This window comes from Cervus elaphus, chromosome 24 (assembly GCF_910594005.1).
Source record: "Cervus elaphus chromosome 24, mCerEla1.1, whole genome shotgun sequence".
Taxonomy (NCBI): domain Eukaryota; kingdom Metazoa; phylum Chordata; class Mammalia; order Artiodactyla; family Cervidae; genus Cervus; species Cervus elaphus.
The window spans coordinates 24,638,910-24,661,562 of NC_057838.1; the positions used below are offsets into that span (position 1 = coordinate 24,638,910).

The 22,653-nt window shown below is 39.2% G+C and overlaps 1 protein-coding gene across 1 annotated transcript in view; it reads right to left on the reverse strand.

Moving 5' to 3' along the window:
* SCN10A (sodium voltage-gated channel alpha subunit 10) overlaps positions 1–18,882 on the reverse strand; it is an 87,742-nt gene extending 68,860 nt beyond the window's left edge. The window contains exons 1-3 of the mRNA XM_043885628.1: positions 18,613–18,882; positions 16,819–16,937; positions 12,518–12,598 (exon numbers count right to left, since the gene is read on the reverse strand). Of these exons, the coding sequence (XP_043741563.1) occupies positions 12,518–12,598; positions 16,819–16,937; positions 18,613–18,882 (470 nt within the window). The remainder of the gene's footprint in view (positions 1–12,517; positions 12,599–16,818; positions 16,938–18,612) is intronic.
* Between the last annotated feature and the right edge of the window lie 3,771 nt (positions 18,883–22,653).

Genomic DNA, 22,653 nt, shown 5'->3' on the forward strand with positions numbered 1-22,653 from the left:
TACTACTTTAAATAACCATTTTTAAGTATACAATTCAGCAGCATTAAATACTTTCATAAAATTGTGCAAACATCACCAAAGAATATCCATCTCTAAAACTTTTTCATCATCTCAAAGAGAAACTCATTAAGCAACTCCCCATTTCTCCCTCCCCTGTTCCCTGGCAACCACTGTTCTACCTTCTGTCTCCATAAATTTGCCTATTCTAGGTACCTCGAATAAAAGGAATCATATCAATACAATACTGGTCCTTTTTCATATCTGGCAAATTTAACTTAGCATAGTATTTTAAAGCTTCATCCATGTTGTGGCAAATATCAGAATCTCATTCATTTTTTTTTTTCTTTTCTTTTTTTCTTTTTCTTCCTTTATTTATTTATTTATTTTTCAGTGGGTTTCAGAATCTCATTCATTTTTAAGGCTGAATAATATTATATCATATATGCATACCACATTTTGTTTACCATTTATTTCTTGGACATTTGTCCATTTATCTGTTGATGGGACATTTGGAAACCACCTTTCAAGTATTGTGAATAATGCTGCTATGAACATTGGTGTAGGAGTTAATGTGCTTTTTAAAGTCTATTTCATAATTGACAAACTAAGTTTAATTAAACCAGAAATCTCTTCTTTTAAAATTAGCTTCATGATAAATAGGACTAAAAGTTATTGAATACTTCTCTCTCACATATATGGTGAATCTATACTGACAACTGACTTATTCAATCATTTTACTCAACTATGAAGTACAGTGTCTGCTTGTTTACATACATAACAGTCATCGATTTTTAAATGCCAGTCACATTATAAGAAATCCAATAGCTCTGACAAAGGAATTCTACTGATTATTTCTTGCTTTTTTTCCAACTACAATATTTGTTATTTTTGAAGCTGGTTTTATATCTTACCAGCAAGGGCAAAACTGTGCTTATTTTTGCTATGAGGGCAAATGATGACTCTATAGTTTTTATATCTTTCAACCTTTAACATGGAATTTTGACAATTTTGTACTGGAAATCCTTTTTTTTTTTTTTTTTGCGTTTGTACTAGGGACAGTCAGCTGATTTAAAAGTGAGGTTGATAAATTAGAATATAGTAAGGAAGTTTTGGAAGTCTTCTAGTATTCTTTGATAAACTGTTAAGAGATAATAAATCAGGTATTAGAACAAAGGGGCTTCCCTGGTGGCTCAGACAGTAAAGAATCTGCCTGCAATGCAGGAGACCTAGGTTTGATCTCTGGGTTGGGAAGACCCCCTGCAGAAGGAAATGGCAACCCACTCCAGTATTCCTGCCCGGAGAATTCCAGGGACAGAGGAGCCTGGCGGGATACAGTCCATGGGGTCGCAGAGTCGGACACGACTGAGCGACTAATACACACACACTTGACCAAAAGGATCATTGATCCAATAAAGTTTATTTATCATTATTCATTGTCATCTCCCTGTTTTCTTATTTATTTTTATCTGCTTTTGTGAGATTATCCACATCGATTGTCCACTTATGACATACAGATTCAAGCTTTTTGCTTTGACAGAGTCCATTTATTACTTATAGGATTTATTTTTCTATTTCAGTCACTATTATATTTCTGCAAACCACTTTTACAATGATAGTTCGTTCTTTGAATTGTGATACTATGTAATGGTATCAAGTTTAACAAATTCAAGTTTAACAAAAGTAAACAACAAATGTAAATGTAATATCATAGGACAATAAAATACATTAGTTAAGATAGAGGGTTAACTCCATAACTAATTCCATGTTAACCAGTATGAACTAACGTCAGTCCTTGAAGTTCATATACTGCTCTAAAAAACACGAAAAGTCAGAAATTCTATGTAAATGACAATTAATTTTACATTTCAGATTTTTAAATGATCTATGTGTAAAATGATTACGTTGCTTTTTCTTCTGAATCTGTCAAATGTTTTAGAAGCTACTGAGACACTTTTAGTGAAAATTTTTTGATCACTTATTGAGAAATGCCATGGGGGGATGGAGAGCTGAATTGTTCTGCAGAGCAGAGTGAGAATTTGGAGTTCTCAGGGCCAATAGAGAAGGAAGACAGTGAAGCAGAGACGAAAAAGCAACCCAAAGGGTTGGCTCATGAAAGATTATAAGTCAGTCTCATTTACCTAGACAGATCACATGAAATGCTGGCAAACTGAATCCAGCATTGATCAAGCTAGAACCATTAAAGGAGATTAGCAAATTTATTACTGTAACCTACTATATCAATAGATCAAAGACTATATGATAATAAGAATAGAAATACTGATAAAAAAACAATACTCATTCCAAACGAAACTCTTAAACCAGAAGTGAAGAGAAATTTCCATAACTTGATAAGGGAAGTATCATATAAGAATCCTATAGTCATCATGATAATAGTGAAATATTAGGTGCATATTCTTTAGAACCAAGAACAAAAGAAATATGGTCACTATTATAGCATCAGTTCAGCATTGTCCTGAAAGTCCTGGCCAGTTTAATAAGACAGGAAAAATAAACAAGTGGTATAAGAATCATAAAGAAGCAATTTCCTCATTATTTGCAGATAATATAACTGTTTGAATAATAATTGTTAAGGAGTTCTGCAAGGTTGCTGAATGCAAAACCAATATACATAAATTTAATAACATCAATTTATCTTAGCAATAGAAATATTCAAAAGGGCAACAAAATGGTAATGTACCTAGAGACAAGAAACATAAGAACTTTATAGAAGATGCTAACTCTTATGGAAGAATATAAAAGAAAGCTTATATAATTTGGGAGATACAATTATATATGTTATAAACATGGCAATTTTTCCTGTGGTAATAGATAAATTCAATGCATTTACAAACAAAGTTTTAAGAGTTGTAAGAAAAGAGCTTGAAAATCTGACCCTTAAATTGATATGGAAAAGTAAAGAAATGCAAAAAACCAAGATAATTTTTACAAAGACAAGTAAGGAGGGGTCAAATGATCAACCAGATTAAATCCTACTATAAAGCATTTAGATAATGTGGTATTGACTCAAGGAGTGACAAATAGATCAGTAAGAAAGACAGACTTGAGTATGCATGGGAATTAAGTGTGTGACAGAGGTAGTAGAAGGAATCACAAGAGAAATGATAACCTACTAAGAATGGTGTTGGAATAATCTTTATGGGAAAATATTAGAAGCCTATCACATATCTCACACACACACACACACACACACGCACGCACACACACACGCACACACGCACGCACGTGCCTGAGGGGATGAATTATCTAAATACAGAAAGAAATATGATGACTTTAAGAAGGTGAATATAGTACAGAATATTTTATAGCAGTACAAATTATGATATGGATACATACATACAAAGTGCTATTTAAAAATTTTTTCTTCCCTAGAAATTATATGATTTTCCTTTGTTGCTATTTTTCATCTAAGAGTTCTCCAAGAAAGGTTTTAAAAAGTATCAAATGGAAAAAAAAAAAAGTATCAAATGGAAGCATCATTTTTTCCCCCTGATTTTGTTATTATTTTCTCATTTTATTGCAATGTGATCAGAGAATATTTTCTTTATTATTTCTACTTTTTGGATCTTGTCTAGGTTTTGTTGTTTAATATTTGGCCAATTTATACAGTTATTTTTCAAGGAATATAGTTTGAAATATGTTAATTAGATCTATCTTATTAATTATGCTACTCTGGTTATCTGTATCCCTACATACTTTTTAATATATTTTATCTGTCATATGGCTGAAAGAAATTAATTACACTTCCCTATCCCCTACAAGTTTGGCCTAACATAAAATTGGATTAAAGATTTACTGAGCATGGCCCTGTCCATCAGAACAAGACCCAGTTTCCCTTCAGTCAGTCTCTTCCATCAGGAAGCTTCCATAAGTCTCTTATCCTTCTCCATCAGAGGGCAGACAGAATGAAAACCACAATCACAGAAAACTAACCAAACTGATCACATGGAGCACAGCCTTGTCTAACTCAATGAAACTATGAGCCATGCTGTGTAGGGCCACCCAAGACAGACGGGTCATGGTGGAGAGTTCTGACAAAACATGGTCCACTGGAGAAGGGAATGGCAAACCACTTCATATTCTTGCCCTGAGAACCCCATGAACAGTATGAAAAGGCAAAAAGATAGGGCACTGAAAGATGAACTCCCCAGGTCGGCAGGTGCCCAATATGCTACTGGAGATCAGTAGAGAAATAACTCCAGAAAGAATGAAGAGACGGAGCCAAAGCAAAAACAATACCCAGTTGTGGATGTGACCGGTGATGGAAGTAAAGTCCGATGCTTTGAAGAGCAATATTGCATAGGAACCTGGAATGCTAGGTCCATGAATCAAGGCAAATTGGAAGTGGTCAGACAGGAGATGGCAAGAGTGAACATAGACATTTTAGGAATCAGTGAACTAAAATGGACTGGAATGGGTGAATTTAACTCAGATGACCATTGTATCTACTACTGTGGGCAAGAATACCTTAGAAGAAATGGAGTAGCCATCATAGTAACAAAGGAATCCGAAATGCAGTATTTGGATGCAATCTCAAAAAGGACAGAATGATCTCTGCTCGTTTCCAAGGCAAACCATTCAATATCACAGTAATCCAAGTCTATTCCCTGACCAGTAATGCTGAAGAAGCTGAAGTTGAACGGTTCTATGAAGACCTACAAGACCTTCTAGAACTAACACCCCAAAAAGATGTCCTTTTCATTATAGGGGACTGGAACGTAAAAGTAGGAAGTCAAAAAATACCTGGAGTAACAGGCAAATTTGGCCTTGGAGTAAAGAATGAATCAGGGCAAAGGCTAATAGAGTTTTGCCAAAAGAATGCACTGGTCATAGCAAACACCCTCTTCTAACAACACAAGAGAAGATTCTACACATGGACATCACCAGGTAGTCAATACTGAAATCAGATTGATTATATTCCTTGCAGCCAAAGATGGAGAAGCTCTCTACATCAGCAAAAACAAGACTGGGAGCTGACTGTGGCTCAGATCGTGAACTCCTTATTGCCAAATTCAGACTTAAGTTGAAGAAAGTAGGGAAAACCACTAGATCATTCAGGTATGACCTTAATCAAATCCCTTATGATTATACAGTAGAAGTGACAAATAGATTCAAGGGATTAGATCTGATAGACAGATTACCTGAAGAACTATGGACAGAGGTTTGTGACATTGAACAGGATGCAGTGATCAAGACCATCCCCAAGAAAAAGAAATGCAAAAAGGCAAAATGGTTGTCTGAGGAGGCCTTATAAATAGCTGTGAAAAGAAGAGAAGAGAAAAGCAAAGGAGAAAAGGAACGATATGCCCATTTGAAAGCAGAGTTCCAAAGAATAGAAAGGAGAGATAAGAAAGCCTTCCTCAGCGATCAATGCAAAGCAATAGAGGAAAACAACAGAATGGGAAAGACTAGAGATCCCTTCAAGAAAATTAGAGATATCAAGGGAACTTTTCATGCAAAGACGAGCACAATAAAGGACAGAAATGGTATGGACCTAACAGAAGCAGAAGATATTAAGAGAAGGTGGCAAGAATACACAGAAGAAGTATATGAAAAAGATCTTCATGATCCAGATAATCACAATGGTGTGATCACTCACCTAGAGCCAGACATCCTGGAATGTGAAGTCAAGTGGGTCTTAGGAAGCACCACTACGAACAAAGCTAGTGGAGGTGATGGAATTCCAGTTGAGCTATTTCAAATCCTAAAGATTGTGCTGTTAAAGTGATGCACTCAATATGCCAGCAAATTTGGAAAACTCAGCAGTGGCCACAGGACTGGAAAAGGTCAGTTTCCATTCCAATCCCAAAGAAAGGCAATGCCAAAGAATGCTCAAACTACTGCACAATTGCACTCTTCTCACACGCTAGCAAAGTAATGCTCAAAATTCTCCAAGCCCGGCTTCAACAATACGCGAACCATGAACTTCCAGATGTTCAAGCTGGTTTTAGAAAAGGCAGAGGAACCAGAGATCAAATTGCCAACATCCGCTGGATCATCAAAAAAGCAAGAGAGTTCCAGAAAAACATCTACTTCTGCTTTATTGACTATGCCAAAGCCTTTGACTGTGTGGATCACAACAAACTGTGTAAAATACATAAAGAGATGGGAATACCAGACCACCTGACCTGCCTCCTGAGAAATCTGTATGCAGGTCAAGAAGCAACAGTTAGAACTGGATGTGGAACACCAGACTGGTTCCAAATTTGGAAAGGAGTATGTCAAGGCTGCATATTGTCACCCTGCTTATTTAACTTATATGCAGAGTACATCACGAGAAATGCTGGATTGGATGAAGCACAAGCTGGAATCAAGACTGCTGGAAGAAATATCAATAACCTCAGATATGTAGATGACACCATCCTTATGGCAGAAAGTGAAGAAGAAATAAAGTGCCTCTTGATGAAACTGAAACAGGAGAGTGAAAAAATTGGCTTAAAACTCAACATTCAGAAAACTAAGATCATGGCATCTGGTCCCATCACTTCATGGCAAATAGATGGGGAAACAATGGAAACAGTGACAGACTTGATTTTTGGGGGCTCTACACTACAGATGGTGACTGCAGCCAAGTCTATCAAAAGCAGAGACAGTACTTTGTGAACAAAGGTCCATCTAGTCAAAGCTATGGTTTTTCCAGTAGTCATGTATGGATGTGAGAGTTAGACCACAAAGAAAGCTGAGGGATGAAGAATTGATGCTTTTGAACTGTGGTGTTGAGAGGACTCTTGAGAGTCCCTTGAACTGCAAGGAGATCCAACCAGTCAATCCTAAAGGAGATCAGTCCTGAATATTCATTGGAAGGACTGATGCTGAAGCTGAAACTCCAACCCTTTGACCACCTGATGCGAAGAAGTGACTCATTTGACCCTGATGCTGGGAAAGATTGAAGGCAGGAGAAGGGGATGACAGAGGATGAGATGGTTGGATGGCATCACCGACTCAGTGGACATGAGTTTGAGTAAACTCTGGGAGTTGGTGATGGACAGGGAGGCCTGGCGTGCTGCAGTCCCTGGGGTCGCAAAGAGTCGGACATGGCCAAGTGACTGAACTGGAACTGGAATCCCCTAGAATGTGCACTTTGTGTTTGTTTGGCAGCTCTGCACTGCATGTGTGATCTTAGTTCCCTGAACAGGGATCAAACCCGTGCCCCCCTGCAGTGGAAGCATGGAATCCTCACCACTGGACCACCAGGGAATGCCCCTTACAATGTTCTTGTCTATTTACCCCAATACTCATAATTTTTGATTTACAAACATTGTTGCCACATTATTTGTTGCAAAAATATACATTATTGTTTATGGATTATTTAGCATTATGTGTGTCATTTTTATCCTGTTTTTTAAGTTTTGGGCTAAATTACACCTTCTCTGATATTAAGATCTTGCTTCCTGTTCTATCTGCCTTCAGTATATCTTTGCCCATCTTTTAATTTTGACCTTTCTGTGTCACTTTGAGTGAGTGGTATATTTTTAGTCAGCATAGAATTCAGTACTGCTTTCTTATATAATATGACTTTTTTTTTATAATATGACTTTTTAAAACAGATGAGTCAAATACATTTATATTTCTTGACATGATAGATTTGATCTCAGTTTACTTATATTACTTTGTTATGTTTTTAACAGTTTTTAAAATATTTCATTGTCTGATGTGTTTTATTTGCTTTATTTTTCTTTATGATTCTGAATTTAGAAGAGTTTTTATTTTAGTTCAAGTAGTTGCTTGAAAATATACATTTATAATTATAATAAAGCTATACAATACATTGCGCTTACTATGTCTTCTTATTAACTCTCTTTCCTCTCCATTTTATCCATCGTCTGACTGTATTTAATATTTTCTTCCTGCTTACCTTTGCACTGTTTAATATAATTATTTTTCATTCCTATGTATCAACTTTAAAGAATGCTCTTTAATTTCTTGCTGTTAGAAAAACAACAATAAGTGAAAATCCTCTGCTCCCATGTTCTTCCCTCATTCCAGTTTTAGTTTTTGCCACCTGTACCACATCAACATTTTCAGGGCTCTGGAGTTTTAGGGGGTAAAATGCCTTGGTCTTCATTTTTATCCTTCTCTGCAGGCACTGTCATTTAACAAGCCCTGGTCTGCTGAGTCATTTACCGTCCTCCATCCACTTTTGGTTTCCTGAGAGTGTTTTGACATCTTTTGTCCTCTGAGCTTTCTTTTCTACTTCTTTTTGTTCTTGTAGATTTATACTGTTCCCATGCTGTCATTCCACTGGCACTTTCAGAGGGTTGCGGTAAAACATTCATGCTATTGTCCATATTTAACCAGAATCCCCAAATAACTCTTACTTTTGATAGAAAATGCTTTTGCATTAAAAGTTAAAAAGGATAGAAATTTTACATGCTATAATGCTATGTCATCTCTGTATATATGTATATATACTTTATGTAGAGAGAAAGAATAAACTAAAATTCTCACAGCAGTTTATCTACCAAGCTACTGTCTTCTGACTATTTTTCAGTATTCTGCATTTAATGCAATAGTCATTTATTTTAAATTTATTTTGTTTTAAAGCTTTTCATTAGGATGTGTGTCTGACTCGTTGCGACCCCATGCACTGTAGCCTTCCAGGCTCCTTTGTCCATGGGATTTCCCAGACACCAATACTTGTTGACATTTCCTGCTTCAGGGGATCTTCCTGACCAAGGGATCGAACCCAAGTCTCTTGTGTCTCCAGCACTGGCAGGTGGATTCTTTACCATTATGCCACCTGGGAAGCCCAATATGTAACATGCAGAATGAAAATGCACATGAAGTATAAATCAGCTCTAAAATGAATGCTTGTGTATCGGTCAGCTTAGGCTGCCACAACAAAATACTATAGATTGAACGGTTAAACAACAAATATTTATTTTCTTACAGCTCAAGGGGCTGGTGCCAGTGTGGTCAGGTTCTGGTAAGAGTCCTCTTCCTGACTTGCTAATGGAAATTTCTCACTGTGTCTTCACATGGTAGAGAGCTGTGGCGTCCTCTCCTCTCTTACAAAGGTACCAGGGTCACAGCTCTGCCGTTACAACCGCATTTAACCTTTATCACTTCCTTAAAGGCCCCTTCTCCTTTATAGTCACATGGTGGGGGCAATTAGGGTTTCAATATATGAATGCGGGTGGGGGACACTATTCAGTCCATAGCAGCAATGTGACAACTACTCATGTCACAAAATGGAACATTTTGAACACCCGTAAGATCCTTCCCTCCTCAGCCCTAGAGGTTACTACTATCCTAACTTTTGGTACTTTTTTCTGTGTTTTTATCTCCTGAGTATGCATCCAAAATAGCTAAGTTGTGCTTGTTTTTGAATTTTGTATAAATGGAATCATAGTTTTGAATCTTTTGTGTCTGGCATTCTTTGTTCAATATTATGTTCTAAAGACCCTGATGTTGGGAAAGATTGAAGAAAGGAGGAGAAGGGGACGACAGAGGATGAGATGGCTGGATGGCATCACTGACTCGATGGTCACGAGTCTGAGCAAGCTCCGGAAGTTGGTGATGGACCGGGAAGCCTGGCGTGCTGTAGTCCATGGGGTTGCAGAGTCGGACAAGACTGAATGACTTAATTGACTGATGTTCTTAAGACTGTTGTATGGAATTATAGTTTATTCATATCCATTGCTATACATTGTCACCTTTTAAGAAAATAACAGAGATAATTAATACATTAAAAAATATATAAGGCAGTTCCCTGACAGTCCAGTGGTTAAGACTTTGCCTTCCAGTGCCAGGGGTGAATGTTCAATCCCTGGTCAGGGAACTAAGATCTCGTGGCCAAAAAATGAAAACATAAAACAGAAGCAATATTGTTACAAATTTAGTAGACTTTAAAAAAATTGTCCACATAAAAAAAATGTATGGACATTTTGGTCATTTCCAATTTTTTATTTTTGTGGGGAATGTTCATGAACGTTCTTGCAGCTGTATCCTGGTGTCCATAAGTACATATTTCTGTTAAGTGTATGTACCTAACTGTATACTTAAAGGGTCACAGTGTTTATGTGTTTTCACCTTTATTTGCTAATATTCACTGCCAGCCAAAGGGGTTGTACAAAGTTACATTCCCATCAGCAAGACAGGAGTTTCTGCTGCTCCATATCTTTCTCAATATTTGGTACAGTCACAGTTCAGAATCTCTCTGTATGATTTTATTTTATTTGCATCTTCTTGATTAAGAAAAAGGTTAAGAATATTTTCATATGCTTGCTGACCATTTTGGATTTCAACTTTCATGAACTATCTACTTTATCTTTTGCTCATTTTTCCAATTGGTTGCTCTGACATGTTTCTAATTGATTTGTAGGGGTGCATTGTTCTGGATATAAACACTTTGGAGGTACATGTGTTGCATCTTCTACTCACTAGGCTTGTTTTTTCACTTTCATAAAGTTGTCTTCTGATGAACAGAAATTCTTTATTTTAACATCCTAAATGTATGTTTTTTTCCTCTGTGGCTAGTGCTCCTTGTATTACATGTAGTAAATCTTTCCCTAACCTGAAGCCATGAGTTCTCTGTGGTTTTGTTTGATTTTGCTTCTTTGGGGGTTTTCTCAACCTTCTAAAAGCTTGATGTCTTTGTCTTTCACAAAGAAATTTAGACCTTAATCCACCTAGAATTGATTCTTGTATTTGGTGTAAAGTTGGATGTTCAGTATAATTATTCTGTTGGGATTCCTAATTCTTCATCATCAGTGACCAGACTGCCCTGTCCCTGCTTTGCAGCGCCATTTTTTTCACCAGTTCAAGGTCTGTATGTGCACTGGTTTGTGTATGGGCCAACTCTCTCTTCCACTGGTCTGACTCATCTTATGCCAATGGCACTCTGCTTCAATTATTAGAGCTTTATAGTAAATCTTGATATCCAGTAGAGCAGGTTATTTTCTCCCACCTCATTTTTCTGTCTCAAAAGTGTCTTGGCTGTAATTTGCTCTTTGTATTTTCATATAAATCTGAGAGTCAGTTTATCAAGTTATATAAAAAAAAACTTGTTGGGTTTTAGATTGGAATCACGTTAAATTTAACATTTTGGGGAGTCTTACAATATAGTGACTTTGAATCTAAGATTACAATATATCTCTCCACTTATTGGGTTTTCTGTAATTTTACTTAACATTTTTATAATTTTCTTTGTAGGGATTTTACTCATATGTTGATAATCTTATTTCTTGAAGCTTGTTATTTTTAGCTGCCAGTGTAAATGGTATTTTTAAAAACTATTTTATTCTCTGTTTGCTGCAATATATAGATATACAATTGATTTATGTATGTCAGTTTGTACTTAACTACTTTTCTATATTTCTTATTAATTCTAATAATTTACCTGTAGATTACAATGGATATTTTATGTACATAATTATATTATCTATAAATCATGGCATCGTTGATACTTCTTTTCTTATACTTTTTATTTCTTTTCCTTGCCTTACTACACTAGTTAGGATTTCCTTTACAAAGCTGAGTGAAACTGATGAAAAAGACATCTTTGCTTTTTTCCTTTCTGATCATGAAGAGAAAGCTTGCCATGTTTCACATCAAGTATGATGTTTGCTTCTTTCTTTAAAGTGGTTTCCCTTTATCATAGTATAGCAATTCCCTTATACTTCTACTTTTCTAAGAGTTTTTTAATCATAAAGATGTCAAACTATATATATAAAATTATTTTTAGCATCAATTAAGATGACCACTTGATTTTTCTTCTTTAATTGATAAATGGAATTTATTTCCAACTGTAGCATGATTTAATGTTATAGTCAGCAAAAGGCAAAAATTTAAAAGTTGGAAAAAGAGAACACTCTACAGAGCTCCTGTTATGATACCAAAAATATGTCATGTTTGACCTGGGTGAGGGGCAACTGTCTTAGATGTGTTGGTGCAGGATGTTTTTAGAAAGGCCCCAAAATCTGAAACTACAGATTCCATCATTAACCTAGGGAGACAGAATAATCTCAGGAATATTATCGTCACTTTGAGGTATATGACCCATGATAACTTAAACAGTTTTATTCATGCGTTATTTTTGGAATATGCTGCAGGACCATTTGTTCTTAGCTCTGCCTCATTATGCTCCATCCTCTCTTTCCAAGTAGGACTTCCCTCAGTTTCATTCAGATGTGCACCTGGCAGGTAAGTGTCTGTGTGGTGGTGGCAGGGGGAAGTGGGGGCCTCATATACCCAGGCCACCCCAGACCAGTGAAATCAGACCCTCTGGGGCTTGGACCCAGGTATTAAAATTTTTTAAATCTCCCCAGGGAGAACCACTCATCTATAGCTCTTTATAGCTGAAAATCATAAGTGTGTTTATGAAACAGAGTCCATAGAGAAGATGATATCTATCCATGGCAAAGTCAGATAGGCAATAGGATTCCACATTACCCAAATGGGACCCAGAAGGATGAATAAGAGAAAGAAGCCACCCAGTGAAGGAAGAGAAACGGAGGACAGAAAGGAAAGGCACAAGAATGACAGCAAATCTACTCACTCCATTCTCTCTGGAAGTTCTGTTTGGGTCATGCCCACACAGTTGACCAAAATAGTGATGGTTATAAATAAACTGAACCACCTGAAAGGGCTGTGTTAAGGAGAAGCTGAAAGTCACCATGTCTTCTTGAGGTCACCGCTGATCACCTTGACACTGAATTGATTAAATTCATAACTCTTTCGCTAAGATCAGCTTTATGGTCTTGTCACATAATAACAGCTAACACTGAGTGCCTACTCTCGCTGAATACTTCGTCCACATTATTTCTAATACAACTAACCTACAGGTGGATATTATTATCTACACATTGGAGCCAAGAAAATGGGCTGACAAAGCTTAAATATTTTTCCAAGGTCATACAGCTAGTCAATGATGGTGCTGAGATGTGGGCTCAAATTGTCTGAAAACAGAACTGAGCAAGATGAAAGGAAACAGAATCCCTTTTCCAAAATGTCTTCCCTGACACCTGCATTTAACTACACAGTATGGCCTGAAATTTCATCCTGCAAATGTCTCTTTTTTCCTAAAAGACAAAGAGAATGAAGTAGCCCCCGCCACCCCCCCACCCTGTTAACCATGGTTTCATTTTCTGCAGTTTCAGTTACCCGTGGTCAATGGCAGTCTGAAAATAGGCGTGAAATGACCCACCATTCTCAGTTAGCGTGGTGACATCTCAGCCTTCTAACTCCGTCCTGCCAGGGATCCCCAATCATCAACATTGTCTGCTTCCAACACCCAACCATTGACATCATTATGGCTCCATGATCCATTGTCACCCAAAGCAGACGTGCCTCCCTCTGACTTATCATCAGGAGGTCAATAGTAGACTAATGCTATGTCCCAATGTCTACATTATTTGCCTCACTTCATGTCATCATTGTAGGTGTTTTATCTCACACCATCACCAGAAGAATGAGTACAGCATAATAAGACGTTTTTAGACAGAGACCACATTCACCTAACTTTTATTACAGTATTTTGTTATAATTGTCCTACTTTATTACTGTCGTTAATTTCTTACTGTGCCTAATTTATAAATCAAACTTTATCATAGGTATGTATAGGAAAAAACACAGAGGGTTCAGTACTGTCTGAGGTTTCAGGCATCCACTGGGGGTCTTGGAACATATATCCTATGGATCAGGGGCAGGGGAGACAACTGTACTCCGAGGAAGTTAGAGATAAGGGGAGGGCCACATGCTTTCATGGGAATTAGGGTAGTCAGATTGTGTTTCTAACTTAGCTGAGGTCAGTCACACTGAGGAAGTGGACGTCTGGTTAGGAATGGTGGGGGCAGGCACAGGTGGGTAAAATGCTTGCTTAAGAAGAAGATTCTAAACAGGATTAGGCTGTCAAGGAGAACTCTGGTGAGCAAGAGGGAAGAATATTAAAGGCAAAGAAAATATCTTTGTCCCTTTAAAGAATATTAAAGGGGCAGATAAATTACAAAAAGGGGACAGAGACACTGAAAAGGAAGGTGAGTGGAAGAGGGTAAATAGATGGGGCAGAAATATTGATGGCAAAGTCCAAAGATAAGTATCTCCCATTGGACGTTTTTCTGGGGACTAGCAGAGTTCCTAACAGTTACTTCCTAAAGACAAACAACCCCTGAAGAGAAGTTTGACCTACAGGGAGAGAGAGAATCACTCTTCTTTCATAATTTCAATTTGAGCAGAAATATCTTTATCTATTTTAGTTTTCTGTAAATGCCTTTGATGTACTCTGTTTTACAGTTACTTAGGAACCCATCTATTTTGAAAAAGGAAATTCTACTAATTAAGCCACATTTTCCTGTTGACTTGCAATTAAATTAAGAAATGTGTTCATATGGGGGGAAAATGTTAACCCAAGGATTAAATTAAAATTATATCTCCAACTCCACAAACCTTTAAAAGAATGATGATATATTCTGATAATATTACTTGTGAAAATGTTCACAGCAAATTTGATTAGAATTATAATTTTGGTGAAATATTAATAATAAGAGATTGAGAATTCCATACCTGGAAGAATATTTTGGGGGCTGGAGCTACTGAGTTCATGAGATTTAAATATATCAACACAGTCTTTAGTGAGAAAGAGACCCTTAACAGCTTTTCTGTTAACAGCTGTGACTCCACCCAGCACTTCATCAAATCTCAAGATAAAAAGAATATTTACTAGTACACTTGGTTCCTTAATGGGATTTTACTTCTAAATAGCTGTTTCTTACTTAGTAAGTAAGTAAGTAAGTAAGTGAATAAGTAAGTAAGTAAAGTCGCTCAGTCGTGTCCGACTCTTTGCGACCCCATGGACTGTAGCCTACCAGGCTCCTCTGTCCATGGATTTTCCAGGCAAGAGTACTGGAGTGGGTTGCCATTTCCTTCTCCAGGGGATCTTCCTGACCCAGGGATCGAACCAGGGTCTCCAGCATTGCAGACGCTTTACTGTCTGAGCCACCACGGAAGCCCTTACTTAACTAGATGTAAATCAACCAGAATGGATGAAAAGGAGTTTGCATATTTGCTGTTTTTCTTTATCTGTAATTTTTATGTAATTGTATGTATATTTTTTAAAACACCTATATAGAGATTAAATACTTAGAGAAAAAATTACCCTAATTCATTTCCATTAACTTCCTACTTCCTTACTGCTGACACCACTCTAAGCAGGATGCAGTCTGGATTTTTTTAACTTGCTATGTGACCTTGCACAATTAATTTAACACCTCAGTATCAGTTTCATCATATAAAGATGGAGATGCTAACCCCTTCTCCAAGGGTTCTTGTACCTATGACAGTGTTCATGCTTAGCAAGTACTTAGCAGTGGGAGGCTGTTACTATCAGTAAATACTCTCTCATAGCATTGTGTGCTGTGCTTGCGAAGTCACTTCAGTCATGTCCAACTCTGCAACCCCATGGACTATAGCCTGCCAGGCTCCTCTATCCATGGGATTCTCCAGGTAAGAACACTGGACGGAGTTGCCATGCCCTCCTCTAGGGGATTTTCCCAACCCAGAGATTGAACCTGCGTCTCTTATGTCTACTGCATTGGCAGGCAGGTTCTTTACCACTAGCACCACCTGGGAAGCCCTTCCATAGTATTAGGAAAGCTAAGAATGAACTGGGCTTCCCTGGTGGCTCAGTAGTAAAGAATCATCTGCCAATGCAGGAGATGCAGGTTCGGTCCTCGGGTAGGGAAGATCCCCTGGAGGAGGGCATGGCAACCCAATACAATATTCTTGCCTGGGAAATCCAAGGAGCCTGGCAGGCTATGGTCCGTGGGGTCACAAACAGTTGGACATGACTTAGCAACTAAACAACAATAAGACCGAATTAAGAAAATGATTCCCTCAGGTTGGCCGTAAAGGCAAAACACGTAAAGGCTGAATGTAACATAGTGAGCTACCAGCTCACTGAGTGCCACCCAGCAATCCAACAAGCCGCTCCAGAGTATGAGACGAGAGCTCTTTTACTGTCCTCCCCCCACCCAGAGGAGGCTGGCTACCATTTGCTAGGCCAGTCAAGGCAAGGACGTTCTTGCAAATCAACCTCCTAGAAGCCACAGCTGAATTCCTTATTAGGAACTTCCAATTTGGACAGTCACCAGGGAAGATCCTTGGAAATCAAGCCAAAGTCTCTTGTTTGTCCTAGTTTGGCTTGCCTTGAAAAAAAAAGAATAGAAAACAAAAGCTGGAGACAGCTTCTGAAGCTACCTAAAGCAATTAATTTATTACAGACATTTGACCAGTGTTTTTCTAATCACTACTATACTCCCCAATGGCATGAACCTCAGATTATTGACATTTTTAACCTGCTGGTAGTTTGGGGGGTAACTAGTGCTCTAGGCAGTGCCTCATGACCAGTGGGATCCCAGTGAGACAATCTTCGCTCTGCCCATTATAGTTTGTTCTCTTCACCCACTAGGAAGGGCTGCTTTTTTGCCAAATTAGCCCACAGAGAACCAACCTACCCCTATCTCATCTGCCCAAACCATAAAGCCTTCCTGGTCATTATGCTGTGGGAAGAGCAGGCCACATATGGTGAGAATGTGCCTGGGTGCATCAGTAGTCCCCTCTTTACAAGTTGTACATCCACAGGTGGGCCCAGACTGGTCTACGTGAACCCCAACCCACCTGTGGGTTGCACGAATATCTCTTCTGTCTTAGGACTGCATTCAGGTGTTGAACACATTAAAACCATAAACATTTTTTTCAATTTAATGATCCCAAGGCACCATTGTTAACCCCTGAGGAAGGTACAGGACACAGTTGGCAGCATCTGATTCTAACATGTGGAAGAAGCAACCGTGCAAAGGATATGAGTGGATGGACACTTTGATGGCTGTTCTTCTGATCAGGTTGAAAGGACTGAATAACCACAGGGCCCGAGTGGCACTAAACCGGGAAATGGTCCTCCCTTTGTTCAGCACCATAAATGTCTAAAACAAAACACAACAGAAGGCGGACCTCCAGTGAGAAACACACATCCTCACCCAACCATGGATTTGAACATAAGTGAGATTATCTCAGGCTCATGAGTGAGAAGGGCTCTGAAACCCATGAGTCAATGAGAAGCAAATGGAGGGGCAGACAGTTAGAGACGATCAAGAACTAAAAGCCATATCCTCACTCCCAGAAAGACCCCAGCCCCCGTGGCTGACTGTGAATCAGATGGGCCCCTGAGGCTGCCCAGTGAACAGGAAACTGACCCAGGGATGGTGAGATATATCATACAAGGTGGAGGATTCTGGCAGCAGGGAGGTGGAGTTCTGGTTGCATTTAATTCCTCTTCTGATTAGTGGAACATCCCTGGTTTGTGATTGTCTTTCTGTTCTCTACCTCCTAGGTCTCCCCTTTCAAACCTTCTACTGGTTCACTCCTCTGAACATCTAGGGAGGATGTGGGTTCTCGGCAAGTGAGAGGAGAGAGAAAGGCATTCCAGTGCCTTCTTATTTTTCTCTACAAACCATATTTAAGATGGCTGGTTCCTGCCTTTCCCAACTCCCAAACGCACACCCCTTTTGCAGCTGTGTAGAACGTCCGAGGTAGTTTTAGTTTAAACTGGATGTTCTCAAACTTTAATTTTAGGGCTCTCTTGTACTCTCAAAAATTATTGAGAACCTTAAAAATATTTTGTTAACGTTTATACCTTTTTCTTACACCATGTGTGTGAATGTATATATGTGTGTGTGTGTATGGGTATGGGCTTCCCAGGTGGCGCTAGTGGTAAAGAACCTGCCTGCCAATGCAGGAGACATAAGACACAGGTCCAATCCCTGGGTTGGGAAGATCCCCTGGAGGAGGGCATGGCAATCCACTCCAGTATTCTTGTCTGGAGAATCTCATGGACAGAGGAGACTGGTAGGCTATGGTCCATAGGGTCACAAAGAGTTGGACATGACTGAAGAGACTTAGCAAGCATGCATATGTCTGTATATATGTATATAAATATACATATGTATATAAATATATATTTATATACAGTATCAGAAATAAAAAAGGACCTTTTAAAACACAAGAGTATATAAACATATATTCCTGTGGCTGTTAGACTGATGTGATCCTCTATTAATAGGCTCTACATTCACTATTGTATATTCACAAAAGAATGTGAGTGGAAAAGACAAATGACATCTAAGGATCATGAAGACATAGTTTTGAACTCCCGAACCCACTAGAAGGGTTTTGGGAACCCCAGGGGTTTTGAGACCCTACTTTGAGGACCACTGGTTTAAATCATCCTGATTTTGGTTCCCCTTCCCTATTCTATCCACGGACCCACCTCCAGCCTGAAGATCTCTGCTCTCTACTTGCATAGAGAGCCAACACCTCTAGAGATCTGAGGCTAGAACCCAACCAAGGGAACAGCCAACTTTATCTGAAAACTCCACAACAGTTGTCACTGCTTTAGAGGATCTGAATTTAATTAACCTCCACCATGAATACCATAGAGATTCAAAGAGAGCATTGAGGAGGTGAGTTAGAGGTATTTTTCACTCACTGAGTTCAGCTGACAGTCACATCACCCATGGGGCAGGAGCACTCCTGGACTGGGTGGGTCAGAGGCCTCTTATTCCAGAGCTGAGAATGGCCATTCCCACCAGTAGCCCTTACCCGGTGTGTGCTGTAGAAGGGGTCCAGATCCTCCAGCGGCTCCCCAATCAGCTCTGCCGGGAGTGTACCATAGAACTTGGGCAACTGGTTGCAGGCTTTCAAGTCTAGCTGGGGCCGAGGCTTGTCTTTCTGGTCCTTCTGCTTCCTGAACTTCTCTTTGGCTTTCTTTGCCTCTTGCTCAGCAGCAATTCTTTTTTCAATCTCCACCAGGGACTCCGGGGTGAATCGACGGAAGTTGGGAGTTTCCAGGGACCCAAAGGGGAATTCCATCTTCTCATTCTTCTTTAAGGAAGAATGTACTCATGAGAGTGAACACAACCACAGAGAGGTAACAGCCTGCCTACTAGCTCACCCCCTCCAATCCTGCTTGCTAGAACAGCTTCCCCTACCCTCCCCCAACCTCTCTAGTTCTTTCCTTAATTCACACTGAGCTCCCCTAGGACTCCACGGCCCTGCAGTGTTCTTGAGGGAGGCTGTTCAGTCCACTCTAAGCCAATACCTCAGAGTAGTCTCTGTGCTGTCCATGAGCTTCTAGCCATTGTTCATTTATCATTTTTGTATCCCACCACCACCAGATCCAGCCATACGACCCTCTCTCCCATTTCTATGACCACTGAGTACAGGCACTTTACTGCATTCATCAAAGACTTTGGTCCATGGTCTACTTTATCTGGGGTCTCATCCTACTTCCTGATCACCACCTTTTATCTGCTGACAATTTTGATGCTTCTCCTCTTCTCTGAACTCCATTTGGACCTCCAGACTGCTTTCTCTTTTTGTCCATGACTGAGCAGTTCTCTCCATATCCAGATAAGAATCCCATGAACAACTACTTCCTTGTCCCTATCCTAAATATCCAGCCTAGGTCAACTTAGATGAGTCTAACTCAGGTTTCCATGAATCTGGACTGTTGAGGAGTGATGAGGAACATCAATGCCACTTAGGAATCATATGGTTTCCCTAGGCAACAGTTTCTCCTAGTCTGATATTTCAAATACTCTTTGTCTTCCCTGACTGCTTTCCCCCACTTCCCCTTCCAGTAAGACAATAACCACATTCGCTTCCTCATGAAGAAAACACAACTCCTTCAGCTTCATGCCCTCAAACCTCTGACTTACCTACCATCTGAACCCTTCGATCTTCCCTCCTGTCACAATCAGGAGAACATCACTTCTCATTTTGGCTAAGATCAATCTTCCTTCTACTTTGGACCTTATTCCCTTACTACCTCATTTCTCTCTCCTGACTTGTCTCCTGGTTCCTTCCTATCAGCATTTAGAGATGCTCAAGTCTCCTTCAACTTTAAAATTTTTTACCTGGTACACAGCCCATCCAGTTCTTCCCTCTTCTCTCCTCCCATTCTCTGCTGAGTTCTGCTCACTATCTCCAGTCATTCTTCAGTTTAAGCAGCTTTATGTCCACTACCTCACTAAAATGCCTCCTAGTAAGGACAGCAGAGACCTTCTTATAGCTAAATTCAGGGAGAACTCGGTTCTTATCTTGATGAGGTTATTGGCTCTTTTGCCTACTTCCTCTTTCTTGAAACACAGTCTCTCCTCAGCTGCTGTGACACACTCAGTCTCCTTTCCCGCACTTTCTCCCATACGTGACTGTGACTCTAGAGGCTCTACATTATGCTTTTAAAATTTTTGCATAGTGATAATAATAATGAGAATAGCATTTACAGAGATTCACTATATTTCAGATTCTGAACTAAGCAATTTGCATGCATTAACATATTAACCATCACTGTACCCTATGAGGTATTATCTCTAATATGTAAATGAGAAACCAGAGTGGCAAAGTCCACTTTCCCAAGACCACGTTGCTAATAAGTGGTAGGACAGGTACTCAGTCCCAGATCTGTTTGACACCACCTCCTGAGAGCATCTCAACCATACTCATGGCTTCAGTTCTCATCTATAGGCAGATGACTCCTGAGTCTTTATCTCTAGTTATTATTACATCTGTAGGGATCAGACTCTAATTTGGTATTTCTACTTGAATGTATGCTGGGCACCTCAAACTCAACATGACCCAAACTGAAATTATCATCTCTTCACCCCTTTCTATTACCTGCCTCTCCTCAAAGCTCTCTCCCTCTGTGAATGGTACCCAATAGCCTATTTCTGCGCCTGTCCACAACCTAGCTATCATCATAATGTCCTTTCTATTTCATTCCCACATCCAATCAGACATCCAGTGCTATAGATTCCATCTGCCTAGTATCTTCTCTCCATTCTCTTTAGCCTCTCCATCATACCTGTGGTTAAATCACTGTCATCTGATTACTGACCTTCTATGTATCCCTTTTTCTTCCTCTTTAGTCCTTTTTCATCTATTTTCCAACTGTATCCAAGTGATCTTTCTAAAATGAGAGTCTGGCTATATTATATTCTTATTTAAAATCCTTCTAAAGCTCCCTACAACACTCAAGGTAACCCTCACTGGGTATTTACCTCTCCATCACTGTGGTTGCCAGGCATACCATTTTTATTATTTTCTCCTTAAATCTAATACATTCTTTTTCACTTTAAGACCTTTCCATGTTCTATTTCTTTTGCCTAAAATTACTCATCCACCTGGATTTGCCTGATTAATCTCCCCTCCTTCTTTAACTATTGGGATAAATCCTCTATTTCTGATCCTATATGAAATCTGTGTTAGTTTTTCCATTTCATGCTGCCTAACTTGCTGCATTTTCTCTATAAACCTCTGATTCATAATTGCTATTTGCTTTTCTATTTCTCTTACTAAATTGTAAGCTCAGTGAGGGAATACATTTATCCTGTTCAGTATTGATTCTCCAGCCTGTAGCATAGTATCTGGCATTTAGCAAACACTCAGTAGATATTTATTAAACTAATAGTGGTTTTGAGTTTCAGGAAAACAGGGAAGAGAAAGCACCAGGACTTGGACAGTAAGATCAGGATGGGTAGACTTTTACCACATCCCATGTTACTGGTGGTGGTGGGGTGGTGGTGGTGTGAGTGTTTTTCTGTTCATTAACAACTTAAGGCAGGCATTCCCAAAGTCCATCCTGATTTGGATTAAATTTGTTCTCCAAGGTGGAAGGAAAACAGAGGACTGAAAACTGGAGGGTTGTGAGGGCAAAGAGCTGTTGAACATTACAGAGATGCTACAGCCAGAAAGGGAGAAGAACAAGGATCTGTCAGTGTCATAGAAAAGCAGGAAGAGAAGTTTTAAGAACTGTTGAACCTGATTTTAGGGATGGGAATGGTTTCAGTCATGGGGATTCAGGGGGAGCATGAGTAAGTACAGTGGAGTAGAAAAGATGTGACTAGATTGCTTGATTTGCTGAGAGTAGTTGGGTATGGGTATAACTACAAGCATGATTAAACTAACTATGAGGTTAGCCAAAGAGTAGGACCATGATAATAAGCTGCTTCAGGTTCTGCTTTCATGACTTGGCTGCTTGGTAGAACAATAAGCATACTATCAGGATGTCACTAGAATAGAAAATATGGTTGGACATTTCATGGATAGATTGTGGATGTGACTAAGCTGGTGCTGAGAAGTAGTAAACAAGCCATTGACACATCTGAGTGAAAATACTGTGCATGGTGCTGAGAGTGTGGTTAGGTTCTTTGTTCATGTCATGAGCAACCTAGCTAACTTTAGCACTGGGGATATTGCTGGGGTCTCCATAATAATGGGAACATGGAGTTAAATGTCTCCTGTTTCAAGGGATGTGGCCAGACTAGTCAAGATTTAGAGTAGTCTCTAAAGTGTCAGCATTTTAGATAGTTGTGATACTGAGAAGTGTCTATCTGAGATGTCCATTGACCTGAAAAATTTAATTGTTAGGCATCTGGTTGGAGCAACAGGGAAACAGGACATGCCAGTAAGATATCCAGAGAAGAGAGAGAATTTGAAGTAGCAATGCCACTGGGAAAGTGCAATAAGCTGTTTGTGGTAATGAAAGTGAGACCACATTATGCATGCTCTTGCTCAATAGTCAGAGACTGAGCCTCAGATATCTGGGACATCAGAAAAATATCAGAATTGTCTTTGAAGTTG